Source organism: Mobula birostris, chromosome 21 (assembly GCF_030028105.1).
Source record: "Mobula birostris isolate sMobBir1 chromosome 21, sMobBir1.hap1, whole genome shotgun sequence".
NCBI lineage: Eukaryota > Metazoa > Chordata > Chondrichthyes > Myliobatiformes > Myliobatidae > Mobula > Mobula birostris.
Window position 1 is genome coordinate 4,452,279 of NC_092390.1, and position 19,293 is coordinate 4,471,571.

At 42.4% G+C, this 19,293-nt stretch overlaps 1 protein-coding gene across 1 annotated transcript in view; it reads right to left on the reverse strand.

Annotated features, from left to right (window-relative positions):
• LOC140185993 (VPS10 domain-containing receptor SorCS1-like) overlaps positions 1-19,293 on the reverse strand; it is an 837,248-nt gene that overhangs the window by 79,282 nt on the left and 738,673 nt on the right. Inside the window, exon 18 of the mRNA XM_072239817.1 lies at positions 13,211-13,382. Coding sequence (XP_072095918.1) covers positions 13,211-13,382 — 172 coding nt within the window. The remainder of the gene's footprint in view (positions 1-13,210; positions 13,383-19,293) is intronic.

Genomic DNA, 19,293 nt, shown 5'->3' on the forward strand with positions numbered 1-19,293 from the left:
AGAAAGCTTGTAGACAGTGCGAGAGAGAGGATAGGCAGGTGATAGAGAAGGACTGTGCTCAGACCGAAGGTTTGAGATGCGTCTATTTTAACACAAGGAGTGTTGTGAACAAAGCAGATGAGCTTAGAGCGTGGATCTGTGCTTGGAGATATGATGTTGTGGCCATTACAGAGACTTGGATGGCTCAGGGACAGGAATGGTTACTTCAAGTGCCGGGTTTTAGATGTTTCAGAAAGGACAGGGAGGGAGGCAAAAGAAGTGGGGGCGTGGCACTGTTGATCAGAGATAGTATCACAACTGCAGAAAAGGTGGATGTCATGGAGGGATTGTCTACGGAGTTTCTGTGGGTGGAGGTTAGGAACAGAAAGGGGCCAATAAATTTACTGCAACACACATCAAAGTTGCTGGTGAACACAGCAGGCCAGGCAGCATCTCTAGGAAGAGGTGCAGTCGACATTTCAGGCCGAGACCCTTGGTCAGGACTAACTGAAGGAAGAGCTAGTAAGGGATTTGAAAGTGGGAGGGGGAGGGGGAGATCCAAAAGGATAGGAGAAGACAGGAGGGGGAGGGATGGAGCCAAGAGCTGGACAGGTGATAGGCAAAAGGGATATGAGAGGATCATGGGACAGGAGGTCCGGGAAGAAAGACAGGGGAGGGGGGACCCAGAGGATGGGCAAGGGATATATTCAGAGGGACAGAGGGAGAAAAAGGAGAGTGAGAGAAAGAATGTGTGCATAAAAATAAGTAACAGATGGGGTACGAGGGGGAGGTGGGGCCTTAGCGGAAGTTAGAGAAGTCGATGTTCATGCCATCAGGTTGGAGGCTACCCAGACGGAATATAAGTTGTTGTTCCTCCAACCTGAGTGTGGCTTCATCTTTGCAGTAGAGGAGGCCGTGGATAGACATGTCAGAATGGGAATGGGGTGTGGAATTAAAATGTGTGGCCACTGGGAGATCATGCTTTCTCTGGCGGACAGAGCGTAGATGTTCAGCAAAGCGGTCTCCCAGTCTGCGTTGGGTCTTGCCAATATATAAAAGGCCACATCGGGAGCACCGGACGCAGTATATCACCCCAGTCGACTCACAGGTGAAGTGTAGCCTCAACTGGAAGGACTGTTTGGGGCCCTGAATGGTGGTAAGGGAGGAAGTGTAAGGGCATGTGTAGCACTTGTTCTGCTTACACGGAGAAGTGCCAGGAGGGAGATCAGTGGGGAGGGATGGGGGGGATGAATGGACAAGGGAGTTGCGTAGGGAGCAATCCCTGCGGAATGCAGGGGGGGGGGAGGGAAAGATGTGCTTAGTGGTGGGATCCGTTGGAGGTGGCAGAAGTTACGGAGAATAATATGTTGGACCCGGAGGCTGGTGGGGTGGTAGGTGAGGACCAGGGGAACCCTATTCCGAGTGGGGTGGCGGGAGGATGGGGTGAGAGCAGATGTACGTGAAATGGGGGAGATGCGTTTGAGAGCAGAGTTGATGGTGGAGGAAGGGAAGCCCCTTTCTTTAAAAAAGGAAGACATCTCCCTCGTCCTAGAATGAAAAGCCTCATCCTGAGAGCAGATGCGGCGGAGACGGAGGAATTGCGAGAAGGGGATGGCGTTTTTGCAAGAGACAGGGTGAGAAGAGGAATAGTCCAGATAGCTGTAAAGATGAAGCCACACTCAGGTTGGAGGAACAACACCTTATACTCCGTCTGGGTAGCCTCCAACCTGATAGCATGAACATCGACTTCTCTAACTTCCGCTAATGCCCCACCTCCCCCTCGTACCCCATCTGTTACTTATTTTTATACACACATTCTTTCTCTCACTCTCCTTTTTCTCCCTCTGTCCCTCTGAATATACCCCTTGCCCATCCTTTGGGTCCCCCCCCACTTGTCTTTCTTCCCGGACCTTCTGTCCCATGATCCTCTCGTATCCCTTTTGCCTATTACCTGTCCAGCTCTTGGCTCCACCCCTCCCCCTCCTGTCTTCTCCTATCCTTTTGGATCTCCCCCTCCCCCTCCCACTTTCAAATCCCTTACTCACTCTTCCTTCAGTTAGTCCTGACGAAGGGTCTCGGCCTGAAACGTCGACTGCACCTCTTCCTAGAGATGCTGCCTGGTCTGTTGCATTCACCAGCAACTTTTATGTGTGTTGCTTGAATTTCCAGCATCTGCAGAATTCCTGTTGTTTGTGTTTTTAAAATAACTTTACTGGGTGTTTTTTTATAAGCTGCCCAATAGTAACAGGGATATCGAGGAGCAGATAGGGAAACAGATCCTGGAAAGGTGTAATAATAACAGAGTTGTCATGATGGGAGATTTTAATTTACCAAATATCAATTGGCATCTCCCTAAAGCAAGGGGCTTAGATAGGGTGGAGATTGTTAGGTGTGTTCAGGGAGATTTCATGACACAATATGTAGATAAGCCTACAAGAGAAGAGACTGTACTTGATTTGGTATTGGGAAATGAACCTGGTCAGGTGTTAGATCTCTCAGTGGGAGAGAATTTTGGAGATAGTGATCATAATTCTGTCTCCTTTACAATAGCACTGGAGGGAGATAGGAACAGACAAGTTAGAAAAGTGTTTAATGGGAGTAAGGGGAATTATGAGGCTATCAGGCAGGAAATTGGAAGCTTAAATTGCAAACAGATGTTCTCAGGGAAAAGTGTGGAAGAAATGTGGCAAATGTTCGAGGATATTTGTGTGGAGTTCTGCAAAGATACATTCCAAAGAGACAGGGAGGTTATGATAGAGTACAGGAACCATGGTGTACAAAGGCTGTAATAAATCTAGTCAAGAAGAAAAGAAAAGCTTACAAAAGGTTCAGAGAGCTAGGAAATGTTAGAGATCTAGAAGATTATAAGGCTAATAGGAAGGAGTTTAAGAAGGAAATTAGCAGAGCCAGAAGGGGCCATGAGAAGGCCTTGGCAGGCAGGATTAAGGAAAACCCCAAGGCATTCTGCAAGTATGTGAAGAGCAAGAGGATAAGATGTGAAAGAGTAGGACCTATCAAGTGTGACAGTGGGAAAGTATGTATGGAAATAACAGAGGTACTTAATGAATACTTTACTTCAGTATTTACTATGGAAAAGGATCTTGGTGATTGTAGTGATGACTTGCAGCAGACTTAAAAGCTTGAGCATGTAGATATTAAGAAAGAGAATGTGCTGGAGCTTTTGGAAAGCATCAAGTTGGAAAGTCGTCGGGACCAGATGAGATGTACCCTAGGCTACTGAGGGAGGCGAGGGAGGAGATTGCTGAGCCTTTGGTGATGATCTTTGCATCATCAGTGGAGATGGGAGAGGTTCCAGAGGATTGGAGGGTTGTGGATGATGTTCCTTTATTCAAGAAAGGGAGTAAAGATAGCCCAGGAAATTATAGACCAGTGAGTCTTACCTCAGTGGTTGGTAAGTTGATATAGAAGATCCTGAGTGGCAGGATTTATGAACATTTGGAGAGGTATAATATGATTAGGAATAGTCAACATGGATTTGTCAAGGGTAGGTCGCACCTTACGAGCCTGATTGAATTTTTTGAGGATGAAGGAAGAGCAGTAGATGTAGTGTATATGGATTTCAGCAAGGCATTTGATAAGGTACCCCATGCAAGGCTTATTGAGAAAGTTAATAGGCATGGGATTCAAGGGGACATTGCTTCGTGGATCCAGACCTGGCTTGCCCCCAGAAGGCAAAGATTGATTGTAGATGGGTCATATTCTGCATGGAGGTCGGTTACCAGTGGAGTGCCACAGTGATCTGTTCTGGAACCCCTACTCTTTGTGATTTTTATAAATGACCTGGATGAGGAAGTGGAGGGATAGGTTAGTAAGTTTGCTGATGACACAAAGGTTGGGTGTGTTGTGGATAGTGTGGAGGGCTGTCAGAGGTTACAGCGGGACATTGATAGGATGCAAAACTGGGCTGAGAAGTGGCAGATGGCGTTCAACCCAGATAAGTGTGAGGTGGTTCATTTTGGTAGGTCAAATATGATGGCAGAATATAGTATTAATGGTAAGACTCTTGGCAGTGTGGAGGATCAGAGGGATCTTGGGGTCCGAGTCCATAGGACGCTCAAAACAACTGCGCAGGTTGACTCTGTGGTTAAGAAGGCATACAGTGTATTGGCCTTTATCAAACGTGGAATTGAATTTAGGAGCCGAGAGGTAATGTTGCAGCTATATAGGACCCTGCTCAGACCCCACTTGGTGTACTGTGCTCGGTTCTGGTCGCCTCACTACAGGAAGGATGTGGAAGCCATAGAAAGGGTGCAGAGGAGATTTACAAGAATGTTGCCTGGATTGGGGAGCATGCCTTACGAGAATAGGTTGAGTGAACTTGGACTTTTCTCCTTGGAGCAATGGAGGATGAGAGGTGACCGGATAGAGGTGTATAAGATGATGAGAGGCATTGATCATGTGGATAGTCAGAGGCTTTTTCCCAGGGTTGAAATGGTTGCCACAAGAGGACACAGGTTTAAGGTGCTGGGGAGTAGGTACAGAGGAGATGTCAGGGGTAAGTTTTTTCACTCAGAGAGTGGTGAGTGCGTGGAATGGGCTGCCAGCAATGGTGGTGGAGGCAGATACGATAGGGTCTTTTAAGAGACTTCTGGATAGGCACATGGAGCTTAGAAAAATAGAGGGCTATAGGTAAGCCTAGTAATTTCTAAGGTAGGGTCATGTTTAACACAACTTTGTGGGCTTAAGGGCCTGTATTGTGTTTGTATGTTTCTATAAAACTCACTGATTCTAGCTAACAACGAATTTCGTTTTCATTTGATATCTGGTTTTGGAACCTAAACAGAATGATGGAATTTTGTATTGTTCTTACTTGTAAATATTTTGTATATATTGTTATTGTTATAAACATAACTTACTTCCATACGTGAGTGTTTTCTATTCACTGCCTCCTTCTGATACCTAGAGCTTCTGATAGCCAACTAACACCTAGTGTCGTACTATGTAATTTGTTTGTTATCATAAAGAATGCAGTGACCAGTCACATGAGATAGGAAAAGTGCTACGCAGGTGTTATATATGTGATTCACAAATGCACCTACGTTAACTCTCTGAGTATGTCACTCAGCTTGAGGTGATAAGAGATGGACAATCCACAACCGCTTTGCAGAAGAATTAAAAAATGTAATTGTTGGTAATACCGTATGTCACAAAGTAGCATCCATGATGTTGTATAACATCTGATGCCATCACTCTCTGGATAGCTTAAATGAAAAAGTAAGGAAAATACAAACTACATCATAATAATCAAAAAGTGATTCTAATTCTTGGACATTGATTTATTATTAACATGTCCATTTGGAGCTTTGCGCCTCTTCTGGTGCTTTGAGTTAGGTTTGTAATCAGACGTCTTCTCCTCCTCCCCCCCCCCCAATTTTACTGCAGAATCCTGCAAAATTATCCTTTTCAAGTCTATCTCCAGTTCCCTTTCTCCATGTTAAACATAAGCTGGCCACTCTCTAGAGAGTAAGCAACTGGCTCATGAATTAAACAGTAAACTGATTGGCTAATGTAGCCCTGAAAAGATCTGTCCGCTGGAAAATCCATAGCATTAGTACTTCGTTGATGAAACCAATCGTAAGAAATAATCCATTTCAGAGGCTTTGAAACGTGGGGTTATTAAAGAACAATCAGATAATTGAATCTAATATGATGGTTGCAGTTCAAAATAGATCTCTCACATTGCCAGGAAAATACCATAACAATTGAGTCCTGATGAAAGGTCTCGGCCTGAAACTTCCATCGTTTACTCTTTTCCATAGATGCTGCCTGGTCTGCTGAGTTGCTCCAGCATTTTGTGTGTGTTGCTTTATTTCCAGCATCTGCAGATTTTGTATTTGTGATAACAATTGGGCTATTTCATATATCTAATGTGGAAGACCACATTAAATATTATGTTAATGAAACAATTGACATGGAGGTAAAGGCAGATGATGAGATGCTTAAACCTTCTTGCTCAGGAACAAAGCAGGAAGATACCCTATCCAAAATGCATTAATTTAATAATAATTATCATAAGACATAAGGAGTAGAGTTGGGCTGTTCGGCCCATTGAGTCTGCTCCACCATTCCATCGTGGCTGATTTATTATCCATCTCAATCCCATTCTGCTGCCTTCTCCCAGTAACCTTTGACACCCTTTCTAACCAAGAACCAATCAACCACATCTTTAAATGACTTGCCCTCCACAGGCATCTGTCGCAATGAATTCCACAAATGTACCACCCTCTGATGAAAGGAATTCCTCCTCATCTCTGTTTTAAAGGGACATCCTTGTATTCTGAGGCTGACTCAATGATATATTGGCGTATTAGTCATTCAATGAAGAAAACCCAGATTGAGTGAGTTATTGATGCTATCCTTTGCATGAGATTTTTAACTCAGAAATTACTTGTCCCTTCAATTTTATGTAAAAGATGCCATGGGACAATTTGAAGAAAGTAATTAATAACTATATTTCAAATGTACATATTTGGATTTAAGGCATTTTGTGGGAATCCGGTTTGTGGAGCGGAACGTTGTTTGGTTTAATAGTAAATAGAGTTAATTAGCAAAGGACAAGAGAAAGAAATGAGGTGTAAATGTAGCTGCCACTGATCTTTCAAGAATCAATAGAGTCTGATATTGTTCTAGAGGACTGGAAAATTATAAGTATTACTCCACTCTTCAAGAAGGGAGGGAAGCAGAAGAAGGGAAACTATTGGCCAGTTAGCCTGACCTCAGTGGTTGGGAAGATGTTGGAGTCCAAATACCCTGTGGTTGCAGGCACATGATAAAATAAGCCAAAGTCAGCAAGGTTTCTTTGGTGGAAAATTTTGCCTGACAAATCTGTTGGAATTCTTTGAAGAAATAACAAGCAGGATAGACGAAGGATAATCAGTGTACTTAGATCTTCAGATCTTTGACAAGGTGCCACACAGGAGGCTTCTAAGCAAGATTAGAGCCCAGGGTGTTACAGGAAAGTTACTAGCATTGGCTAATAAAGGGAGCCTTTCTGGATTGATTGCTAGAGGCTAGTGGGGTTCCAAAGGACTTTGCTTCTTCTTCTGGTGTATGTCAATGATCTGGATGATGAAATCGATGGCTCTCTGGACAGGTCTGTGGACAATACAAAGACAGGTGGAGAGGCAGGTAGTGTTGGGGAAGCAGGGAGTCTGTAAAAGGACTTGAACAGATGAGGAGAATAGGCAAAAAATTGCCGGTTGGAAGGAAGTGCAAGGAAATGCATGGTCAAGTGCTTTGGTAGATGGAAACATAGAAAATAGGTGCAGGAGTAGGCCATTCGGAATAAAGATGGAATAAAGGTGTAGATTATTTTCTGAATGGGGAGAAAAATCAAAAATCAGAGGTACAAAGGGACTTGGGAGTCCTTGTGCACGATTCCCTAAAGGTTAACTTGCAGGTTGAGTTGGTGGTAAGGAAGCCAAATGCAATCTTAGCATCTGTTTCAAGAGGACTAGAATATAAGAGCAAGAATGTGATGTTGAGACTCTATAAGGCACTGGTCAGTTCGCACCGGAGTACTGTGAGCAGTTTTGGGCCCCTTATCTAAGAAAATATGTGCTGGCTTTGGAGATGGTCCAGAGGGGGTTCACAAGAATGATTCTGGGAATGAAAAATTTAATGTATGAGAAGTGCTTGATGGACCTGTCCTCGCTGGAGTTTAGAATAATGAGGGGGTCCTCAGTGAAACCTATCAAATATTGAAAGGCCTCAACAGAGATGACAAGGATTTTTTCTTTAAGTTAGAGGGTGGTGAATCTCTGGAACTCACTGCCACATCTGGCTGTGGAGGCCAAGTCATTGAGGGTATTGAAAGCAGAGGTTGATGAGTGTTTGGTTACATCAAAGTTCACAGGGAAAAGGCAGGAGAATGGGGTTGAGAGGGATAATAAATTAATCATGATAGAGTAGTGGAGTATACTTGATGGGCCAAGTGGCCTAGTTCTGGTCCTATGTCTTATGGACTTTCAGTTTCTTTGCTGAGTGTCCTATGAGGATATATTGAGCAAGCTAGGGCTTTTCTCTTTGGAGCAAAGGGGAATAAAGGGCAACTCGATAGAGTTGTACAAGATAATATAAGGGGCAGAGATTAAATGGATGGCCAGGGGCTTTTTGCTGGAGTGGAAGTGATTAATATGAAAGGGCGTTATTTTGAGGTGATTGGAGGAAAGTATAGTAGTGACATCAGAGGTAGTTTTATTTTTAAACATAGAGAATAGTAGGTGTGTGGAATATGCTGCCAGGGGTGGTGACAGAGACAGATACATTAGGGACATTTAAGAGACTCTTAGATAAGCATATGGATGTCAGCAAAATGGAGGGCTACATAGGACAGAGGTGTCAGACTGATCTTAGAGCACATTAAAAAGTCAGCACAACATCATGAGCCAAACAACGCATGCTGTGCTGTACAGTTCTATGTTCTATGTTCTAAAATATGTGGATAATATCAGATAATTACATACCAACATACACAAATGCTGGAGGAACAGGTCAGGCAGGATCTATGGAAATTATCAAACAGTTGATGTTTCAGGCTGAGAAACTTCTTCAGGACTTTCCATATTTCTCTGATTTCTTTGAACAAGGATTGTTTTGCTGGGCCAAGTATAACTGGCAGGATTAGCAGTCTGGTGAATCCAATTGACCAGAATTAGGAAACCAATGGAAGATCTATTGGATTGTGTGATGATGTATTAGGAACATGGATGAAAGAAAATTAGAAGTCTTTGTGGATGGAAAGGGTTAGATTGATCTTAGAGTCAGTTGCAATGTCAGCACAGTATCATGGCTGAAGGGCCTGAATTGTGCTGTCCTAGTCTGCTTTCTATGCTGAAAAATATGCTTTAGATACGTTGGTTAAAGGATACCTCCCATGTTGTCGGAAATGGTGCAACATCCACCTGAAAGTGTAGACGAGGCCTTGGTCTGAGATTAATGGAAAGAGGGATTCCGAGAGTATAGCACCCCCTCAGCACTGCACGGAATGCCAGTGCACATTTAATGCTCAGTTCTCTGGGGTAGCACTGGAATTCACAATCTTCAGATGCAGGGTGTAACTATTAGAGACATGACTAAGGCATTCCCTGCTGTAGAATGAAGCTGTGTTAAAACTTTAATACTGTTGCTGGAATCATAATAGTATTTCAGCTCCTGCTGAGAAACCTAACTGTAGATTCCTGCTGCCATTCGCTACATGCTGTGAGTAGCAGTGATGTACAAAAGTACAAAATAGTACAAAATAAAATACAGCAGTCTTCTGGAGCACCAGAATTTTACATTATAACACAAAGCGTACCAGGAATATCATAGATCTTGGTGTGCAAATTATATTATAAAACCTCTTGTTGTTTACTTTTGTGTCCTTCAAAGCTCTAAGCCACTCAGACTCTCCACTTTTCTTAAAGGAGGTATTTAAAATCTGCCACTTTAATCATCCTTCTTAATCTCTTGTGTCCTGCAAAATCCTAAACTGCTTGGCCTCTCCACTTTTCTTTGAGACACTATTGAGCATCTCCTCCTTTGGCCATCTTGCTAAAATCCCCGTTCATTAATCTTCCTCTCATTTGGAATACAGGCTCAGCTGACTGGCTGAAATTGATGCCCTGTCCGTATGTGTCCAAGGAGGGGTAGCACCTCTAGTGAAGGAGCTTGTCATATCCATTCTGGGGCAGCTCACTCACTTCTGGTTCCCACCAGACACTCACCTCTCACCTCTGGCTCCAAGCAGCTGTTTGTATGCCACAGCCACTACACCCCAGTACACGGGTTTGGCGGGCAGACTAAACCAGGTGAGGGTAGCTGGCGGCCTCATACCCCAGAGGGTACTAATGGTCGTATGTATGTGCATACATTTGTACAACTGTAAATGTACATGTCTAACATGGAATAACAGTACAGCACTGCCACGACTTCAGTGTTGCTATTGACTGACAGAGTTTTTTGGGCGACTGAATTAATTCTGTAATACAATTTTAGTCCTCCTTTTTTAAGAAGCCACTCAGAAGTATAACATTTCCAGTGAACCAGATGCCGCCTGACTTGCTGAATTCCTCCAGCATTTTGTGTTTGTTACTCAAGATTTCCAACATGTACAGAATTTCTTGCATTTGTGGTGCACGTGGCCAAGTGGTTAAGGCGTTCGTCTAGTGATCTGAAGGTTGCTAGTTCGAGCCTCAGCTGTGGCAGCGTGTTTGTGTCCTTGAGCAAGGCACTTAACATTGCTCTAGTGTCTGTGGGAGGAGTGGCGGCCCCCAACAGACTTCCAACCCACGCCTTGTAAGGCATGAAAATGCCTGATGCAGGCCTCTCATGGTCTGAGTCGACGTTCCCTCGATGTTCTTTCCCTGTGGTGCAGAAGCAGGTGGGCAGAAACTGAACCATCAAGATTTTTTGAAAAACCATATTGTAGATTATAGGAGTTTTATCGTACTTGGACTATGTCGAGATACATCACATTTTATAGTTTTGATTTTTAATCAGACATTTGTCGACTCTAACAAGGGAACACTGAACTGGGAACTGCCGGTAAAATATTCATTTTAGAAGTGTGTTCACTTAATAGGCTGAGGGTAGCATACCTGCTTTCTCTTTCTGTCAATGTATCAATCAAAAATTATTAAGTTGCTCACCCTTCTACCATATTCATTTTTGCGAATGAGTCCACATATTAAGTGTTTCCTTTAGTTCACTCTCTATAGATGTCTGACTTGGGCGAGGATGAATGGGATGAACCAAAAGTCTGGCATCATTGAAGGAGGGTGTAAGGGTAGATACACAACTCTATGTGTAAACAGCTTACCCCTCGCATCCCCCTTGAACCTACCTCCTTGCACCTTCAATGCATGCCCTCTGGTATTAGACATTTCAACCCTGGGAAACAGATACTCCCTCTCTACTCTATCTATGCCTCTCATAATCTTATAAACCTCAGATCTCCCCTCAGCCTCTGATGCTCTGAAGAAAACAACCCAAGTTTATCCAGCTTCTCATGATAGCACATGCCCTCTAAACCAGGCATCCTGGTAAACCTCTTCTGCATCCTCTCCAAAGCCTCAACATCCTTTCTATATTGGGGTAACTAGAACTGTAAGCAATGCTCCAGATGTGACTAACTAGAGAGTTAAAAGGTTGCAACATAACAGCATCGATGGAAAAGAGTACAGTTGACATTTCAGGCAGAGACCCTTCAGCAGGACTCCATAAGCTTTCTGGAAAGCTTCTTAACCACTTTATTGAGCTAGGGAGCTATAAACTTGGATTCCAATATCTCTCTGCTCAGCAACACTGTCTAGGACCTTGCCCATAACAGTGTACTGTCTCCTTGCATTTACCGTACCAAAGTGCTAAACCTCTCATTTATCTGGGGTAAACTCCATTTGCCATTTGTCTGCCCATATTTGCAACTGATCTATATGGTGCTGTATTCTTTGCCAGTCTTCTACACTATCCACAGTTCCACCAATCTTGGTATCATCTGCAAACTTACTAACCCACCCATCCCCACTTTCATCCAGGTCATTTATATACATCACAAACAGGAGGGGTGCCAGCACAGATCCCTGTGGAACACCACTAATTACCAATTTCTAGCTTGTCTTAGTCCCTTCAGCCACCACCCTCTGTCTTCTATGTGCAAGCCAGTTCTGAATTCAAACAGCCAATTCACTGCGTACCCCATGCATCTTAATTTTCAGTTTTAGCCTACCATGATGGACTTTAACAAACAGCTAAAATCCATGTAGACAGCATTCACTGCCCTACCCTCATCAATCTTTCTCGTCACCTTGTCAAAAACTCAACCATGTTGGTAAGATATGACCTGCCCTACACAAAGCCATGCTGACTCTTCCTAATTAGGCCATGGGTTTCCAAATACTCATTTATCCTATCCCTAAGAATTTTCTCTTGCAATTTCTGTACAATTGACTCAGTTCCCTTGATTCCTTCTTAAATAGAGGTACAACATTAGCGACTCGCCAGTCCTCTGGAATCTCGCCTGTGCCTGGAGAGGACATGAAGATACTGGTTAGGGCCCCAGCAATCTTGTCCCTTGCCTCTTTCAAAAACCTGGGGTAAATCCCATCAGGCTGTGGGGACTTATCCATCTTAATACTCATTAGGAGGTCCAACACTTCCTCCTCCTTGACCTCGAAACACCCAAACGTATTTATACGCTCAGCACTGATCTCCTGGTCCTCCACATCCTTTTCCTTGGAAATACTGAAGCAAAATACTCATTAAGTACTTCATTCATATTCTCTGCATCCAAGTAAATTTCCCTCCCTTTATCACTGAATGGTCCCATCATCTCCCTAGTTATTCTTTTTCTCCTGATGCATGTTGTGAATGTTTTGGTTTTCACCTTAATCCTACTTGCCAAGGACCTTTCATGTCCCCTCCTGGCTTTGTTAATTCCTTTCTTAAGGTCTTCCTTATACTCCTCAATTGCTTCATTTGATCCTAACTTCCCAAGCTTTGGATAGTTTTCCATTTTCTTCTTGACTAAATTCATCACCTCGATGGACATCCAAGGTTCTATTACTTTTCCATCTACATCCTTCCTATCCTTCTATTGATTTAGGAAACCTTTCTGGATACACTTAACAAACTCTGCCCCATCTACACCCCTTGCACTAAGAAGTATATAATAGGAAATTTGAAATACCTCAAGACAACAACCCTATTATTTTTATACATTTCCGTTTCTGTTTTTCAAAGTCCTGGTGGCTTTTGGATGGTGTGTAGTATGATCCCATCAGTGTGATTGAATGCTTCTTATTCCTGAGTTCTACACTGTCTGACTCCTTCACTATGTCTCCCTTGAGTGCAGCTGTGATATTTTCCTTGATTGTTAGTACAACGCTCCTGTCCTCTTTTACCTGCTGCTCTACCTTTTCTAAAAGAGCTTAGGGAATCCTAGGTTATAGGGAAGGGACAGGAAAGTGGAGATGGAACAATGGTCCTAATGAATGGCTCAAAGGATCAATAAATCTTGCTTTGACTGGTTGGTCCAAAGGATCTGTTTCCATGCTGTATGACTCTATGACTGTATGATCGATTCTTGCTCCTACTTCTTATATCCTTAGGCTCTTTGCAATGCCTGTGAATGGCTTGGCTTTGACCTTCAGCTAACACTATATGTTCTTCCATCAGAGATGTGACTAAAACTACTCACATTGATCAGAAGTACTGCCTCAGGATGACTCACCTCTTCCAGGTGGGCAATGAAGGTGACGTTCTGTTCTGACATCGTGGCTAGTCTGCCGTCACTGGTGACGAGGTGCAGACCTTGTGGAGGTCGGTTGGAGCACTGATGTTGCTTGGCTATGTACTGATCCCAGACGCCATCAGTGCAATTATTGGCACCAACCTTCCGGTACCTGCATACAGTTAAAACCACATCAAATGAGACTCCTAATAGTCCCATGTGCAGTTGTGATTTAAGAGAAAGATTTTAAAGAGAAATATTTTAAAGATTACATTTATTACATGTACATTGAAACATACAGTGAATTGCATCGTTTGAACGAATGACCAAAAGAGTCCAAGGATTGTGCAGCACGTGAATGTCGCCACACTTCTGGCTCCAACCTAGCATGCCCGTAGCCAACACAGCATGACTAAAATGGACATATAATACACGAGGATCTTATTGCAGTGATCAGTTGTCTGAATAACAATCCAAAAGGAACATAAATCTTACATCTACAATGGAAGGGAGTGGGAATTAGAAAATGTCTTGCATTAAGTGACCAGTACATGGCTGAAAGATTATAGCTGGAAGCTGTAAGAATACACATTGTATCAAAAGGATAGGCAGGAAGGTAGAGGATGCAGTGTTGCTCTGTTGGTATAAAATGAAATCAAATCATTAGAAAGAGGTGACATAGGGTCAGAAGGTGTTGAATTATTGTGGACAGAGATAAGGAACTGCAAGGGTAAAAAGACCCTGATAGGAGTTGTATACGGACCCCCAAACAGGAGTAAGGATGTGGCTGACAAATTACAACGGGAGATAGAAAATGCACGCCAAAAGGACCATGTTACAATAGTCATGGGGGACTTCAACATGTAGGTAGATTGGGGAAATCAGATTGGTGCTGGATCACAGGAGAGGGAATTTCTAAAGTGCCTATGAGATGGCTTTTTAGAGCAGTTTGTGGTTGAGCCAAGTACAGGATCAATGAATCTGGATTGGGTTTTGTGCAATGAATGGGAATTGATTAGAGGGCTTAAGGTAAAAGAACCCTTAGGGGTAAGAGATCATAATATGACCAAATTCACCCTAAAATTTGAGAAGGAGAAGTAAAGTCAGATGTATTAGTATTACAGTGGAGTAAAGGGAATTCCAGAGGAATGAGCGAGGAGCTGGCCAGAATTGATTGGAAAAGAACCCTGACAGGGATGACAGCAGAGCAGCAAAGGCTAGAATTCCTGAAAGCAATTTGGAAGGCACAGAGGAAGAAGTATTCTAAAGGAAAAATGATACAACCATGTCTAACGAGATAAGTCAAAACCAATGTAAAAGCCAAAGAGAGGACATAGCATATAACAAAAATTAGTGGGAGGTTAGAGGATTGTGAAGCTTATAAAACAAACAGAAGGCAACTAAAAAAGTCATTAAGAAGGTAAAGATGAAATACGAAAATAAGCTAACTAATATTTTTAAATAGGATACCTTATTTTCTTCAGACACATGAAGAGTAAAAGAGAGGGGAGAGTTGCTATTGGACTGCTGGAAAATTATGCTGAAGGATTAGTAATGGACAACAATGCAATGATGGACGAACTGAAAAAGTATTTTTGCATTAGTCTTCACTGTGGAAGACAGTAGCTGTATGGTGGAAGTTCCAGGTGTCGGGGGGTATGAGTGTGTGAAGTTACCATTTCTAGAGGGAAGGCACTTGGGAAACTGAAAGGTCTGAAGGTAGATCAGTCACCTGGACCAGATGGTGTACACCCCAGAGTTCTGAAAGAGGTGGCAGGAGAGATCAAGGAGGTATTAGTAATGATCTTTCAAAAATCACAGATTCTGGAATGGTTCCAGAAGACTGGAAAATTACAAATTGAAAAAAGAAGGGAGAGAGGCAGAAGGAAGGAAACTATAGACCAGTTAGTCTGACCTCACTGGTTGGGAAGATGTTGGAATCGATTACTAAGGATAAGATCTCAGCATACTTCGCAGCACATAATGAAATAGGCCGTAGTCAGCACAGTTTCCTCAAGGGAAAATCTTGCCTGACAAATCTGTTGGAATTCTTTGAAGAAGTACCAAGCAGGATAGATAAAGGAGAATTGGTTGATATTGTGTACTTGGATTTTCAGAACGCCTTTGACAAGGTGCCCCACAAGGCTGCTTAACAAGCTATGAACCCATGGTATTACAGGAAAGATTCTAACATGGATAAAGAGTGGCTGATTGTCTGGAGATAAAGAGTGGGAATAAAGGGAGCCTTTTCTGGCTGGTTATCAGTGACTAATGGTGTTCCACAGGGTCTGTGTTGGGATCGATTCTTTTTACATTATACAACAATGATTTGGATGATGGAATTGATGGTTGTGTTGCAAAATGTGCGGATGATATGAATATAGGTAGAGGGGCAGATAGTATTGAGGAAATAGAGAGGCTACAGAAGGACTTAGACAGATTAGGAGAATGGGCAAAGAAAAGGAACATGGAGTAAAGTGTTGGGAAGTGGATGGACATGCACTTTGCTAGAAGAAATGAAGGGGTTGACTATTTTCTAAATAGGGAGAAAATACAAAACTGAGGTACAAAGGGACTTGGAAGTTCTTGTGCAGGATTCCCTGAAGGTTAATTTTCAGGTTGAGTTTGTGGTGAGGAATACAAATGTAATAGTAGCATTCATTTCAAGAGAACTAGAAAAAAAAGCAAGGATGCAATGTTGAGACCTTATAAAGCACCGGTGAAGCCTCACTGAATATTGTGGGCAAATTTGGGCCCCGTATCTTATAACTGATGTGCTGAAACTTGAGACGGTTCAAAGGTGGTTCATGAAAATGATTCCAGGATTGAATGGCTTGTCATATGATGAGCGTTTGATGGATCTGGCCCTGTATTCAATAGAATTTACAAGAATGAGGTGTGATGTAATTGAAACCCATCGAATAGTGAAAGGCCTTGATAGAGTGGATGTGGAGAGGATGCTTCCTATGATGGAAACGTCTAAGACCAGAGGACACAGCCTCAGAATAGAGGGGTGTCCTTTTAAAATGGAGGTGAGGAGAAATATCTTTAGCCAGGGAGTGGAGATTCTGTGGAATTCTTTGCTGCAGGCAGCTGTGGAGACCAAGCCTTTATGTATACTTAAGGTAGAGGTTGACGGATTCTTGATAGGTCAGGGCATGAAGGGTTACGGGGAGAAAGCAGGAGATTGGGACTGAGAGGAAAATTGGATCAGCCATGATGAAATGATGATGCAGTTGTGGTTGGCCAAATAACCTAATTTTGCTCCTATATCTTATGATCTTATGGTATAATACCATTAGATTCTATCCTGTTGTGTAACCTGGAAATAGATTTCAGAAAGGGAGTACATAGTTCATTGACCATATTTCATGTGTGTGTGGCGCGTGGCCAAGCGGTTAGTGCGTTGGACTAGCGATCTGAAGGCTGTGGGTTCGAGCCTTGACCAAGGCAGCATGTGTATCCTTGAGCAAGGCACTTAACCACACAAATGCTCCAGTCTACTCAGCTGAGAATGGGTACCGGCAAAAATGCTGGGGGTTAACCTTGCAATAGACTGGCGTCCTATCCGGGGGGTGGGGGGAGTCTTGTACTCTCAGTCGCTTCACGCCACAGAAACCGGCATAAGCACTGGCCTGGTGGGCCACAAGGCTCCAGACAGATTTTAATCATTTTTCATGTAAACAGCTCAGGTTAATTTCTATCTCTAAATTCCAATCTTGCCAATCAAGGAGAAGTTACATAAATACTTAATGGGAAAGGTATGGAAAGTTATACCAAAAGATTGGACAGATTGTGTTGGGAAAGACATGTGGAGCATAAATACCTATACCAACATGAACATTTGGACAAAATATGATCCCCTGCTTCAGTGTTGGAAGTCAAATGTTGGATCCATGTCAAGAGCCCATCGAGAGAAATGGAAATCCAGCCAACTTAAATTCAGGGATTTGAAGTTATAAAACATGGCAACGATTAGAAATGCTGGGAATTTTGTGGATTTCATGGTGGAAATTTGAGATTGCTACCAATACTAAGAGCATAGAATGATAAATGATAACCTGAGACATGCTGGAAATCTGGGGTTGATTAAATGCTGGAAAAACTGGGATCATATTCTCATCCTAACTAATTATTCTCTGCAAAGCATTTGTATTTCAAAACCAGTCTCCTTCACAAGAAGTTTGAAAAAAGACTGCAAGGAGGAACTTGTCTTTGAAGAGATAGTCTACCTTCATCCAACAGCTTGAACATTGTCCGATATTTGTCGGCGAAAGGAAGATAACAGTGATGGAGATTAAAGAACAATTATCTAAATGTTCCTTTTATTGACGACTTGCAACACAAGGCATTTTAAATTACCAATAATCATTAAACTGTTCTTTACTTTATAAATAATGAACTAAAATCAATCTAACTGATTTCACGAGATGTATTAGTTACTTTAAACTTATGACAACTTTACAGTGAACAATTGGTATTCTGACAAATGCATCAAGATGAGTGAAGTGTTTGGTTTAGTTTTGCCTAGTCCTCTTTGTTTCCAAATTCTTTATATAGCATTTGTGGGATTTATTTAATGCAAAATGCCATCTCTCTGGCAAAGAACTGCACCATTTCAGCAAAGAGTTTAATATAGATGCAATATCTATCCCCACTGGTGAAGTGTTGTCATTTGAATGTGATATTGCAAAGCTCTGTGGCAGTGGGAATAGTGCTGTTGTATTAAGACAGTAAGACCATAAAACATAGGAGCAGAATTAGGCCATTTGCTCCACTGAGTCTACTCCACCATTCAACCATGGCTCATTTATTTTTCCTCTCAACTCCATTCTCCTGTAACCTTTGACTAATCAAAAACCCACCAACCTCTATTTCGCAGATACTCAATGACTGTCCTCCACTGCCACCTGTGGCAATGAGTTCCACAGATTCACCATCGTTTGTTGAAAGAAATTCCTCTTCATCTTTCTTCTAAAGGCACATCCTTCTTTTCTGAGGCTGTGCCCAACAGTCTTAGACTCACCCACTATAGGAAACATTCTCTCTACACCCACTTTTCACAGGCCATTCAATATTCGGTAGGTTTCAATGAGATCCTCCCTCTTTGTTATAAACTCCAACAATGTAAAGGAGCAGAGTTATCAAATGCTCCTCATATGTTAACTCTTTTATCCCCAACATCATTTTCAAGAATCTTCTGCGAACCCTCTGCAATGCCAGCACACGTTGCTTTGATAAAGGGCTGAAATCTGCTAACAATACTCCAGGTACGGTCTGACCAATGTCTTATAAAGCCTCAATACTACATCCTTGCTCTTTTATTCTAGTCCTCTCAAAATGAATGCTAACATTGCATTTGAATTCCTTACCTCTGATGCAACCTATAAGTTATCCTTTTTCATGTACAAGGACTTCCAAATCCCTTTGCATCTCTGATTTTTTGTTTTTTTTTCTCTCTACTTAGAAAACAGTCTATGCCTTTATTCCTTCTACCAAAGTACATGACCAAACACCACTGCAAAGCATGTTAGCCTTCCTTGCTGTCCACTACTCCCCAAATCTTAATGTCTCCACAGATTTGCTACATTACCATCCAGATCATTGATATAGATGACAGACAACAATGGGCCCAGTGCTGATCCTTACAGTACTCCACTAGTCACAGGCCATCAGTTAGCGAGGCAACCATCTACTACCATTCTCAAGCCAATGTCTAAACCAATTTGCTACGTCATTTTTAATGCTAAATGGCTGAACCTTCTTAACCAAACTCCCACGCAGGACCTCGTCAAATGCCTTGTTAAAGTCCATGCAGACAACATCCACTGTCTTGCCTTCAACTACTTTCCTGGTTATTTCCTCAAAAAAACTCTATAATATTGGCTAGATATGACCTACCATGCACGAAGCCATGCTGACTATCCTTAATCAGTCAAGATTATCCAAATACTTATATATTCAGTTCTTTAGAATGCTTTCCGATAATTTTCCCACCACTTTCAGGTACACTGGCATATACATAATTTTCTGGGTTTTTTTAGAGCATTTCTTGAACAGCAGACCAACACTGGCTATCCTCC